The sequence below is a fragment of the Branchiostoma belcheri genome, unplaced genomic scaffold, assembly GCF_001625305.1.
Source record: "Branchiostoma belcheri isolate BF01 breed outbred unplaced genomic scaffold, Haploidv18h27 scaffold113, whole genome shotgun sequence".
Lineage (NCBI taxonomy): Eukaryota > Metazoa > Chordata > Leptocardii > Amphioxiformes > Branchiostomatidae > Branchiostoma > Branchiostoma belcheri.
Window position 1 is genome coordinate 953,823 of NW_017802525.1, and position 13,408 is coordinate 967,230.

Genomic DNA, 13,408 nt, shown 5'->3' on the forward strand with positions numbered 1-13,408 from the left:
ACTTTCAGCACCAGGGACAGGTCCCATATCAAGAAACCCAACCAATGTTACAAGTGAACATTGTTAATTTCGATGATAAGTCTGATATGAAACAAGAAATCCATCTATCAAATGCAACTGCAAAAAGTGTACTAAATGTTTTTCAAGCCTGGGTATGTGCCATCCTGTGTAGTTTCTACCAGCACCCAGGCTAGCAAATTTATTTTAATATATCAGAAAAGTTGTGAATGAAAACTCTCTCAACTTTTATCTTAACACAGCCACAGTAGTTCTCAGTACTGATCAAACTACTCTGTGTGAAACAGCGCCCCCTACCGTTACAGGTGTGACGAGGCAGCCCATCCCCGGCTGGTTGCGGAAGCCCCTCCCCAGCGCGCCGGCCCGCGTACACAGGTCCATGCGGATGTCACACAGACCGTTATCCTCCAGACCAAACACCTGGGGGGCCTCATCTGAAACAGCAGACACAAAATCAATAACATGGAACTTACAAAATACTGTTACAGCTTGTTTGAACATGGTGGTGGTAAACTTCTGAAACAGCATGCACTTATCATTAACATACTAGTGCTGCTAGTTCCAACAAAGCAGTGGTGAATGTATAATTTTGCAGACCAGGCACAAATGAAATGTCAAAGCAAGAAAGTAAGTGTAATAGTGTTCTCTATGTTCTTCATGTGTTCTGTTTGGTAGTATTTCCTAATTATCATAAGATTAGCATATTTTGTATTCATGATATGATGGGCATTTTAATTTCAACCATCTTTTTCCATTGTAAATAGAAGAAAGACAAACTCTGGTCAATAGACAAGAAAGACTGCTTTAGCAATGATTGTGATCAAAATCAAATGGGTCTGAAACTGGCAAGGAAGTTCAGAGTGCAAAATCAGCAGATTTTCAGCACCAAGGACAAGTCTAAAACAAAGAAAACTGTTCTTACTTTGCGAAACACTGCAGTCATAAGACGTGAACCCTGCATCACACACGCAGCCATCATCTGTGCAGGCCCCGTGGCCGCTGCAGGAGTTCGGGCAGTTCAGGAACCTGCTGATTTTCCTGTTGGGAACCAGAACGCCCTTCTCGTCTTTCTCCCAGAGCGACATGTCACGTAATGCTGCCTCCTCGCACTGGGCCTGTAACGATAATGCCCGTGAATAGTTTCATCAGGTTGGAAAGACACTGAATAAAGAGACTCTTTTTACACAACCAAGTCTTTTAGTTAGCCGACGTTTCGGTGACAGTCTGTCACCTTCCTCAGGGCAGTTCTGACTGGTTCACATTGCATTGCAGCACAGGTGTCTCTGCTATAGATGCATTCCCAAATGTACAATATTTACAAATACATGTAGCAGCGACGCCTGTGCTGCAATGTGAACCAGTCAGAACTGCCCTGAGGAAGGTGACAGACGGTCACCGAAACGTCGGCTGAATAAAAGACTTGGTTGTGTAAAAAGAGTCTCTTTACTCTCTATAATAACAATGGTTTATTTGTCACTTGTTGTACAGAATAGCAGGTGCCTGGGAATTGGGTCCTGAATTGCTCTGACATTCACACAATTGATTGATAGATAAAGTTACCAAGCATTAAAATCATTTCCATCATTTGGTACAGCCACAGAATGAATAAAAGAGTCTTCGAACAGTAAGATATGACAGTCACTGCAATCTCAGTCCTCATTCAGTAATCTTGCAATATGCATTGTTGAAGAGATTCATTTGTCATGTATAGCTACAGTTACTAGAGAATTCTTTCAGTAGTGACCAGTTTTGAAGGGTACTAACCTCCAAATTTTCTATGACTATCAGTCCATCTTGTTCACAGAGTGAGAGCACAAGACTACGCCCGAGACTTGCTCACGCAAGACTAGGCCACTCCGTGAAGAAGCTGGACTGATAGACATCGAAAATTTGGAGGTTAGTACTCTTACCCTTCAAAACTAATGTCACTGCTGAAAGAATTCTCTAGTAATCTTATAATATACAGTATCGCATTGTTTTTAAATTGTTCAGTTTGTACCTCCAGCAGCGGGAGCACATCACGCGCCCAGGCAGGGTCGTCAGTCAGCAGAACGTCCTTCATGCAGATGTCCACGATGTTGTCGACCTTGTTGCCAAGGACGTCTCCACAAATCTCCCCCAAGGTCGCATTGAGAAGGTTCGACGTGCAAATATTTCGAACTTCACCATCGGTTTTCCCGCTCTGCGTCGGCCATCTTGGAATGACAGGAGAAAGGTCGGTAAGGATGAAATCTCCGGGAAAGAAGTACGACCCGGATTCGAAATCAATCTCGTTTCCTTCAAAAGGAAAGAACTCGTCGATATCCTGGCGTTTCTGACGTCTTCTTGTTGACTGGGACTGAAGTGGGTTTGTGTTTCCCACTCGTGCATGTCCGCTATGACGATGCCGCCTTCTGAAGTCACGGAGAATGCTGGGTATGGGGATGCCATGTTCGTTCAGAGCTGGATTTTTCTCCTCATCTTCCTCTGGTACAAGCAAGGCTTCCTCTTTTAAGACAGACAGAAAGTCTCTGTCAGGGTTTTTAGGTCTATGTGGTCCATCTGTGTGATTTTTTGTCGCGTCACTTTGGCCAGAATGAGGTCGCTCGTTAAGTGTATGTTCACCTCCTAGGAGGGCATACTGATCAAAATCTGTTCTCTCCCTAGGTGATGCGGGGTTCCTAGGTGAGATCTTGTTGCTGTAGTTGGCTGTGAGGTTGGGAGAATTGATGACGGTGGCCTTACGGACGTGGTCACGCCGGTCGCATTTCTCCTCTGGGCAAGTCTGGATGACAGGGTTGCACTTTGACCCCGCGGCATCAGGCAGCCTGTTGATGTATTTGTTTAAAATGCAAAGAACACATTACACAGACTTAAAGGCAACAAAGGCTGATAAACATAAGTCAACATAAAGGATAACAAGTACGTTTACATAGTATGTTGCATATATACACAGCTACATGATACGGGACATCAGATAACAATACATAAATATACAAATACAAATTCAAAATTACACCAGCTAAACAGTTTTAAATCTGTCGATGAAGGTTAGACATCCAGGTAATACGATACGCCAAAAAAGCAGTTACTCAAGCAACTGGATATGCTTTTGGAAAATCATATCCAGTTGCTTGAGTATACGTAACTGCATTTTTGGAATTTTAAATCTGTATCACGCAAATCCACCAGACACCATACAAACTAGGTGCTGAAACTAGCCTGTTGATGAGACTGAGGATGTCTCCGAAGCCGTCTGGCTGGGACGTGTCATCTGTCGTTGCCGCGCAGGCGCAGAACGGCTGGGGAGGCGGGTAGTCACGGGGTTCAGGCAGCTTGTCAAACATACTCATCCCTACTGGGATTCTGAGGGGGAATCGGAAAAGGAAATGGAACAAACTTTCACTATTGGATACTATTTACTTTTACTTTGAGCCATTTTGCATGTTATAAGCAAAACATTTATACAGGGTTTTTAGTAAAAGCATTTCCCTCTATATGATTAAAAAGATTTGTTAAATTCTATACATTATCTGACTAAAAAGAAATGTCAGAATTCCCAAAGCCTCAGTGACTGGTCAAAGTCAAAGACTGGTGCCATTTTGTGCCATTTTGTCCAGGAACTTATATATAATACTTTACAAGCAAAAAGGCAAATCAAAGTTGAAGTGTGCATTAAATACTTCAGAAGGAACTCTGTTGCTTTTATCAACTCTTATCAACAAAACGTATACGTACCTCCATTGCTCCACAAACTCGATGACCTGTCCAAAGTTTTGCGACACGGCCATCAGCCGGCCCTGCCTGTCGTGGAAGTCGTTCCTGCCGTTGCCGTCGAATGTTCCGCAAAGCCCGCGGGTGCTGTTGTAGTCCCGGCCGGGCGCCTGCAGAGTGAGCGACATGCCCCACCCCGCGATGTCCGCTCGCACAAACGCACCAGATGGGAAGAATACCTGGGGAGAACATATCAAAAATGAAACACACGTTTTAATATCTCTTACTGAGATATTGTGCAGAATCTTAGTGTGCCAGGATCATAGTGTACTAGTATAACAGAGAATAAAAAAAATTATATATTACTATGTTAAGACTTGCTGTGTTGATGAACCTACACAGGTCAATTGGGTGCTAGAATCTAAGGAAGAAGGCAATGAATACATTGTACATGAAATGTTGACAGCATTATTGATGCCATGTAACAAAGATATTCAAGTTAAAATGTCTGTACAAAAGAAGCATTTTGAATACGCTTCATGCATATTCTATGATACCAAGGCCTGTTGTTGCCTTACAATTGGTATTTTTGATGACAATCTGTCTTTTACGTCATAGGACTGTGTCTGTAAATACTTGACAGAATTCTAGAAAACAATATCCTTACCACGACTCTCTTCCCATCATACATCTCAGTGATCTCCACGCCAGGCGCAAGCGGGAGGTCGCTCTTGACCTTGACCTGCGCGGTGGTCTCGCCGGGGTTCCCATCACACATGTCCACGGAGACGACGTCAGCGTTCTCCCGTGCCACAAAGCCGCAGTGGCAGGCGACCGGGCGGAACGGGCTGCCGCAGTTCCACGCTCGACCGTGCACCTGTGTGGCCAGCAACACCCAGATTCAGATTATTAGAGCAGCTATCGTTATAAGTAAAGCTTGCAATTACACCTTAAAGTGTAGGCAAAAGTGATTTTGTATTGTGATCTCAATTCCACCAAGCCGCAGTGGCAGTTCCATGCACGCCCGTGCACCTGTCATGTCACCAGAACGCACATTCAAACTAACAACAGGGATATCAAGTTGTCATCACATCTTAAAACCTTGATACCACATAAGGTTGAGTAAAGCGTCCGCCAGTGGTGAACTGCTTTAGTCGCACCCATATTGTTTGTACTACATGCCCAGGCCGATTTGTATTTTAATCGTGTTAGATCTTAGATTAAGAAGAGAATTGAGAAACGAAGACTGACCTCGAAGTCTCTTGAAGTACTTTTGTACATGATGAAGGTACCAGCTTTGTAGGAGTCGTACATTCTGTAAGGAATAAAGTCTTTGAAACATTCTGAAATGTTTCTAATAAAAGATACATGGCTAAAAGTAAAAAGGGTAAATTGTAAACTTGTGGTTGGGAAAAGAATCACATGATGATGACATACGTGCCGTCCATGGTGATGACGTGTGGGTCTGTGAAGGAGTAGCAGCGCGCCGTGGGGACGTCTTCCACAACTACCTTAAGGAACACAAGGTCACAGGAAGGTCAAAGATGTCTTCTTAAGGTTGACTAAGTACAACTTGATAACATTTTCAATAACAATCACAGTTTTGGGTATTATCGAATCAAAGTCCTTGGTTATATAATGGAGATGAGGTGGGGTCGTGTGGCGTAATGGCAGAGTGCTCGACCAAGAGGTCCCGGGTTCGAGTCCTGACAATTGCCACCGATCTTGTGCCCTTGGGAAAGGCACTTAACATGGCTTTCCTCACTTAACTCAAGTGAAAATGAGTTGTCTGTCCAGTATTTGTTTCTATGTGGAGACACAGCACCAGCAACAGCTGTGTCTTTGTCCCAGGTGTATTGTATTGTTACAATTTCAATAAATCAAATCAAATCTGTCGTTATCATAACCCCATACCTCAATATCTTCCGGGTCATACATGAGCCAGTTCTGGTCTTCACTTTTCACTTCCTGGGTCAGGATGACGCTCTTCCGTTTCCCGTTGGCCACGAAGTCTGTGACGGCGGACATGTGCACGACCTGCTTCCCACAGTGTTCAGCAGTGCAGGGCTGGGACGGGATATCTACTGTACACTCCGATAGAGCGATGTCGGGTGGTAACGCTCCATCTGTGTATGTGTGTGTGCGTGTGTGTGTGGGGGGGGAAGGGATACATCAGATCACTTGAGTTGGGAAAGCATCGGAAATTGGAAATTTGTCAGACAATTACAACATCAAATATCCCAATGTCCAGGTCTGGTCCTAACTCAGATATCCTTAAAATCATTCTCTTTACAAAAGTGAAATAATTTTAAAGCTTTTAGCAGAATACACTATTCAACAAATCATGAAATGTAGGGCTACCAAGAATGTGCCATTGAAAGTTGAAGATGGCTTTCAAATCCTTAAATGATGATTGCTGTACTGAAATTGAAAAACAAGGCAGTCTTACTAAGATATGATCGTAGGGAACATGCATACTGTATACAACTGAGTAAAGGAATGCTGTAGGAGAGTTTTCCAACAGAACGCCTGACCAGGTCAACTTACCCTTGTCTCTGACGTTGAGTGGAATCTTCAGTCTGCAAATGTCGGACTGGCACACGACGGGAACCGTGAGTTCAAAGGTTAGATCGTGCACTTTGCCATTTTCCTGTATCACTGACTGCAGTGGGTAGATCTGGTGGGATAAAAGGAACCAGTACAAATACAGAAAACTGCTGGATTTCAGGTTTACAGACTACCAGGCCTATTCGACCCCCTTCTGTAGCCAAGTGTCTGTCAGGTCAGTCAGTGTGAGAATTTCTGTCTGTACTAAAAATAGGTATGAAAACAAACTTACCATCTCTGTGAGAAAATTTGTTATGCAAATCCAAATACGAAAAACCTGCATGAAGGGGCTAGGAAGTCTCTACTTTCTGGGTACCTTCATGCCAGCAAAGAAAGGCTTGCTCTCCTTTCCGGCCTCTCTGAGCTCTGGGGTGTCAATGTAGTATGCCTGCACCTTACACAGAATCTGTGACGAAATGGAAAAAAATATGTCCGCATCAACAACTTGCCGACTTAATCATATAGAGCCTTAGGTACTTACAATGTTTGGATATGAATTATGCTCACCTGTATGTTGAACTGTATATTTTTCTATCATGGCTGTTATTAGTTCAGCAAGCATATAAGTCTTTCCATATTTTATTTATCTTTTGTTTATTTCTCATTCCTTACCACGTTGTTTTGAATTCCTGTTTAGACTTCTTGATTAGATATCTAACTGTCTTGTTTCTGTTCATCAACTGCGGCCTGTAACTAAAATATACTCATCAGCTGTGCTGTGGGTATGTCTTTATTGTCCTTCATTCTGCCCTCGTCGTCATCTCTGGTTTCCACACACCCTTAGGAAATCAAAACCTCCAAGTTATTTTTTCTCCCTTTTTAGCCCTTTTCATTAGATTTCTAACAGTCTATCGCCACTTAAATGTAGATATGTCTCTAATGTTCTACAGTTTGCTCGTCATTTCTGGTTACTCTTGAAAAAAACAGCACAAAACCTCCTTACCGTCTCCCCGACCCTCCACTGCGCCCCCCTCCGCAGCAGAGAGAAGGGCTGCCGTGTTTTCGCCATGGTGATCTCCGCCCGCTCGCCGTTATACCTCGCTCGGAACCACGTGACCTCGTACTCCACGTCACCTGACTCAGCAGAGGCCTCTGATTGGTGGGAGCAGTTCAGGTACACGGTTCGACCAATCACGGCCGGCCGGATGAAGGGCGTGGTTGTGATGGAGGGATGTGGTTCTAAGGTAACAACAAAATACACTGGTCATATAGAATACATCAAATGCAGGTCAGGATTATATTACAGAAAATGAAACGCATACATTTTGTACTAGCCTGTGTGTCATCCTATTTGTATACCATTTTGCCATTGTATATTTGCTCCCATACCCGCTGCCAAAGAGTTAGGAAGCTAGGAGAGGGTGGTATACTATAGGCTAGCTGAAACACTACACTGTAACTACTAATCTTGAAATTCTGCAATAATGTTAAACTTGCACAAAAATAGAGCTTCAGGTGTTTTTAGAAAACTGAAATGGCAGCATAAAGTGCAATAGCATCCTTTGTTTGAATGAATGTTGAAGTTCTGTGTAAAATCTCTGCTCATGCATCCATGGTGTAAAACACTATACCAGGTATTGGTAGCTATAGAGTATGACTTTGTGCACTGCATAGACTACCCGTTAGAGGGCGCCCCTGCACGACTTACTTCTACAGGGCTCGTACCCGTCTGCTGAGTACATCCCGGGCCGGCACTTGGCTCGCTCACCTGTGGGGAACAGCACATAGTTTCAACAACCTCATTATAATAGAAACAAGAAACAACAGACGACTGAAAACGTCTCTTCTGAGTGATCTGAGTTCGGGACCTCGGTGGTAGGCTGGGCTTTGAACCCCCGACCCATTGAACCAGCGCCATTTATATGGTGCGTACTCGACCACTCAAGACTACAGGAAGACGCAATCCGGAGACAAATCCTTTATATTGACATCTAATGGAGGAACTATCATGGCGACGCCCCACAAAGTGACCTCTAGTAGGGTCATGACCTTTAGTGTCAACTTAACCAGATAATACATATAGTGTCAACTCAACATAATGCAGAGGGAAGGTTGCCAACAATAGCTGGATAACATTGGGACCCGGAGTTTGGGTGGCAGCCAGTAAGTACACACGTGTCCGTGTTGTGGGGCAGTGGAGCGGCTGGAAGCTGTTAAACTCCGTTTCTTTCTCATTTGTCAACTTCTACTTTTGTCTGTACGTCTTTTGTCTGTTGTAACACTGGTTCAAAACTAATTTGGAACTTTGGAGCTATGCCGTAAGTTTAAACTGTTATTTCCAACACAAAATACTTTCAAGATAAGAACTTTTGACAAACTGAAAAGCTTATGCACTCACAAAATGCTATTTTTAAAATCTTTTCTTCCTGCTTGTACCCTATACCCAAAATTTTTTACTTTCTTGATCATATGCCAAGCCTTTGAGCTACTGTGGATTTGTTTGAGGCCTCTGGTTTAAAGCGTACGACCTCTTCTAAACATGAGCCGCTTTTGTAGCAAATTTGGAAAAGTAAAGTTGGCAGAAGATTCAACACCGTAATTGTCAGCAGATTCGCGGCAGCCACAGACAAACTGAAGGTGAACAAAGTTGGCAAACAAGCGATGTTCACTAATAAGTACAGAACCACTGCTGACCCTACTCCTCCCACTAAATATGATTCTGTTACGAATATCAAATAAGAATTACGATATGAATAGCTTGAAGGAAGTAGATTCAGGCAACTGGCGTAATAACTAAAAACATAATGCGTAAATCTTAAAGCACATGTACTTTAGTACTAGGTAGATCATCGTCATCCATGTGAGGTAAGTGAACGTGTCACTACACGTGGCGTGGTGCCAGCAGCTTTCTTTGAAACAGAATCACGGAGTTAAGAAAACCGTGGATGGAGTCAGACAGTGTCAATGGTCGTCACAGTAGGTACTAAACTACATCATAGCTTTCCCTGGAGACGCCTCAAATCGGCCTTTCGCGTGCGGAGTCCTCATCAGTGCAATAGAGGACGATTCTGCCTTGGGGGAGACTTTCTCTCTCTAACTAAGTTCTGTCTAGTTTCTGGTGCAGTTTATTTTAACTCTGATTATCAAAGTGTACTGAATTAAACCAAGGAGTGATATAACGTCCTTCATTATGTATTAATAATTTTACTTACATCAACACATAGAATATAACATCTATCGTCCGTGCAAAGCTTTTTAACCTAAATCGCCGTTTAAATTTTGTAGTTTTATCTGCTCTGTGTATTTTACGTATTGCTGTCGATGTTAATGTTGGCACAATTCATGTTTAAATTTCAATGAACATATCAATATCGATAGGGCTGAATCTGAACCTACATGTATGAAACACATTGAATACATCGCGGATGGATACATACCCACGGCGCAGTACGCCATCATACATCCCTGCGCGGGTTGTAAATGGTACACAAAGAAGTCCCCGCAGTTGCGGACCTGGATGGATGGATGAATGAATGAACTTTATTAATCGACAATTGTACATGGTGCAATGTATGGCAACAATGATAATGTGATCAATACAGTAAGTCTATTCTGTATAGTATTACTACATACAGGAATATGAACGTAAACGGCGCATGACATGATGTACGTTAAGTACGTTTTACTACTAAAATCAAAGAACCCACATATTATAGAAGAAGTGGGTAAATTCGTCTTCCATTGCCTAAAAAGAAGTCAAACCCAGTAAATCTAGTACCATGAACGTTGTAGAATATAGTATAATGTTAGATATAGTCTCACATGCCACAGTGTATTTTCTTTCTATGTTGTTTGTAACTGCACTTAGCCCTCGGGCATGTATTTGCAATAGACTTTCAATATATGTTAAGCGTTGCTATCTGTAACCTTGACGGGCATGCGGAGCAGGCAGCAGTCGGGGGTCTGCCCCGGGAAGCCCCACACCACGCAGCCGGTAAAGGCCCCGGTCTCCCCTGGGGTGGGGAGGCTCCCGTCCCCCAGGGACAGCCAGATGGGCGCCTGGGTCCCGCAGTGGTTCATCTGGGGGAACAGAGGGTCACTGATTCAGACTGTCAGAAACAAAAACAATAAATATTTATCTTAGTATTTCCGCGCAAATTCTAACGTCGTAGTCCCTCCTTTAATAAAAGAAATACCAAAAAGTATTTAAAAAAAGGAGAAAACAGCATAAAAGGTATAAAAACCTTAAAGTTTGCAATCTACCAAATAACATGTATTTATTTTTGTATCATGTAAAAATGTTGAAAAAGACTACTTTGATGTGTTTCCCAGCAACCATTCATGTAGACAAGTTTGCTAGGATTGCTGCTGTTTTGTAGCCTAGGTGCCATCCTCCGTAGTTTCCGCCGGCTCCCTAATGTCGCACGGAGGATGGCAACCAAGGCAGCAGTTTTAGTTTTATGGCAGTTGTTTCTCGTTTTACTCCTCTATATACACTACAATCTTTCCTAGATCCAGATTGGTGCAACAATACGGACCTGCACGCATGATGTAGGAATCTGTGCGTCCTTGCCGTGCAGCTGGAGCCTGTACCAGCCCGGCTGCAGGTCCCGGTCACAGATCCTCCGCGCTGCGGGTACATCAGCCACCGCCACGCTCCGGTAAGGGTTGTCAAGCACCACATGGCCGCTAGGGGCGCACTCGGGGAACTCTGCGGGAGAAACACGAGAAAAATGTTTGATCAAAATGTCTTGCTGGATAGTGCTACTGTTTCACTTTTATGGTGACTGTTTCTCGTTTTACTCTTCTACAATTTTTCCGAGATCAAAACTGGGTTGTCAAGCACCGTATGACCGCTAGGGGCGCACTAGGGAGCTCTGCAGCAGAAACACGAGAAAGGTGTGTGGTTAAGGTATCTTCCTATATGTGATAATTCACACTGATTTTTGACAAGAAAATAGCCATAACGACGTAAAATTGCCACAAAAAGACTTGGCGGAGACCATCAAGAAGTAGAGTGTTTGGTGGCAATTTGAAAACACCAGAAAACACTTGGCGCGCAAATAGAAAACACTGAAAAAATATGACAAGTGATGATTTATCATTATATCTGTGATTTTAGTTCCAGTACAGCTAGGCAAGTGTCACATCATATGTTCCGGTACAGGTTGTCGTGCCAACTGTGGCCGCTAGGGGCGCACAGATCAGCAATGGATCCGGTGTAATATTACTAGTACTAGTAGTAGAGGACAGAATTGTTATCAATAATGGCTGATGAAAACAGATACGGATACAGGGCGTGTACGTACATCATTAGCACTTCCTTTAACTGTTAAACACTGTGTTTATTTGGTCTTGTAGTTAACAGTGTGAAAGCTGGAGATCTAGAGCTTATTTCAGCTGGGTGACTGCGAGACGTGAGTTCGGAGTTTATGTAATCCTGAAAATAAACCTCAACCCCCAGGCAAGGTCACAAGAACATCTTAAGAGATCCCCATGTCTAAACAAGACAGGATCACAGAGTCTGAGATGTCCCCAAGGGTCAACAGAGACGTACTGAAGTCTGTTCGTTTGTTTGGGTTGAGGATCGGGCAGGGACGGGGGAGGGTAGACAGCAGCGCCGCTGAAAGGGACCGTCAGATTATGTAAGACCGGGTGTTGACAAACAGACAGTCTAAAACAGCAGACGGCAATCTCTCATCATTACGTGATTTAACATATGGTTCAAACTAAAGAAAGACACTCTCTTTACACAACCAAGTGTTTTATGCAGTGACTGCCTAACATGATTCTATTCTGGTTTTCACTAAACACACATGTTAGAAGAAAATGGCTCGTTCCATATATCCACATCTTCCCACATGTCGTATTGTAGAGTACAGTTGTGTACAGTTGAATTAAATGACATAGTCTATACCATAGACGCCTTTCGTATATACCCACACACCTGCAAGACCTGCAATCTCCTATCTGTCAATATAACGGTCCATCCCTTTCCCTGTCACTCCGTTAAAACAAATCCCGAACCGTCCCTGTAGAGTACAGACAGGAAGCCGGCGCTGTTTGCAGAGTTCTGCCGGCTGCAGGAGAACAGAAGCCGGTCCAGCCGCAGACTGGCGGCGCGGAGTGGCCGGAACGGCCTGCGGAGGGAAACACCGCTCAACCCGAACACCTGCAGCGGTCTGTTGTATCTACAGCCGTGCTTTAGCCAGAACCAAGCTCAGGCACAGCCTTAGATAGTCCACGCGTACCCAGAACCGTGCCTGTCTAGAACCATTCCTGATCCTTACCCTATTAAACCCATTCAGGTATAAATTGGAGGTGAACACCTCTCAACCCGAACACCTGCAGCGGCCTGTTGTATCTAGAACCGTGCTTTATCAAGAACCATGCTCAGGCACGGCCTTACATAGTCCACGTGTATCCAGAACCGTACCTGGGGAAAATATACGTTCTTGGATCCGGATACGCGGACACTCTTGTCTTGTTTAGACATGGGGATCTCTTAAGATGTTCTTGTGACCTTGGCTGGCGGTTGATGTTTATTCTTAAGATTACATAACTCCAAACTCACGACTCGCTGTCACCCAGCTGAAATAAGCTCTAGAACTTCAGCTTTCACACTGCTAACCACGAGACCAAATAAACACAGTGTTCACCCGTTGAAAAAAATACTGATGATGTACGTACACACCCTGTATCTGTTTTCGTCAGCCCGTATCAAAAACAGTTCTTCTGTCTAAATCTGTTACGCGCCAGATCCTAACCCTAACCCATTCAGGCACAGAACAAGATAGGCACGGTTCTGGGTAAATAAGAGGTAAACATCGTTCAGTCCGGACACCTGTATCGGCTGGAGTGGGCCACTTGAGAAGTAGGTCATCCACACTTGACCAGCGCCGGGAGGGGGGGGGGTAGCCTGGTGACTAAACCTTCCAGACTGACACCTACTCACCAAATAACACAAACCACAGACGTTTGTCTAACAGGCGCGTGGAGAACGCGCTAAGCTGTGTGTTGTGCGTGCTGTGCGCGACCTTCCAGACTCCGTGTTCCCGTTAAAACACGATAATCCTCACAACACGACAGGCTCCTTCGACCTGTTAAGGCGTTTTTCTTTACGACTTATCCCTTCAAGGTGACGTCAAGG

At 44.0% G+C, this 13,408-nt stretch overlaps 1 protein-coding gene across 1 annotated transcript in view; it reads right to left on the reverse strand.

The window, feature by feature from the left end:
• Nucleotides 1–13,408, reverse strand: part of LOC109462158 (von Willebrand factor D and EGF domain-containing protein-like) — a 46,761-nt gene that overhangs the window by 10,994 nt on the left and 22,359 nt on the right. Inside the window, exons 2-17 of the mRNA XM_019758649.1 lie at nt 10,797–10,969; nt 10,186–10,338; nt 9,696–9,771; nt 7,967–8,026; nt 7,262–7,497; nt 6,635–6,724; nt 6,259–6,388; nt 5,626–5,837; nt 5,149–5,222; nt 4,963–5,026; nt 4,379–4,588; nt 3,736–3,950; nt 3,220–3,363; nt 2,018–2,825; nt 941–1,133; nt 316–452 (exon numbers count right to left, since the gene is read on the reverse strand). Coding sequence (XP_019614208.1) covers nt 316–452; nt 941–1,133; nt 2,018–2,825; nt 3,220–3,363; nt 3,736–3,950; nt 4,379–4,588; nt 4,963–5,026; nt 5,149–5,222; nt 5,626–5,837; nt 6,259–6,388; nt 6,635–6,724; nt 7,262–7,497; nt 7,967–8,026; nt 9,696–9,771; nt 10,186–10,338; nt 10,797–10,969 — 2,975 coding nt within the window. The remainder of the gene's footprint in view (nt 1–315; nt 453–940; nt 1,134–2,017; nt 2,826–3,219; nt 3,364–3,735; nt 3,951–4,378; nt 4,589–4,962; nt 5,027–5,148; nt 5,223–5,625; nt 5,838–6,258; nt 6,389–6,634; nt 6,725–7,261; nt 7,498–7,966; nt 8,027–9,695; nt 9,772–10,185; nt 10,339–10,796; nt 10,970–13,408) is intronic.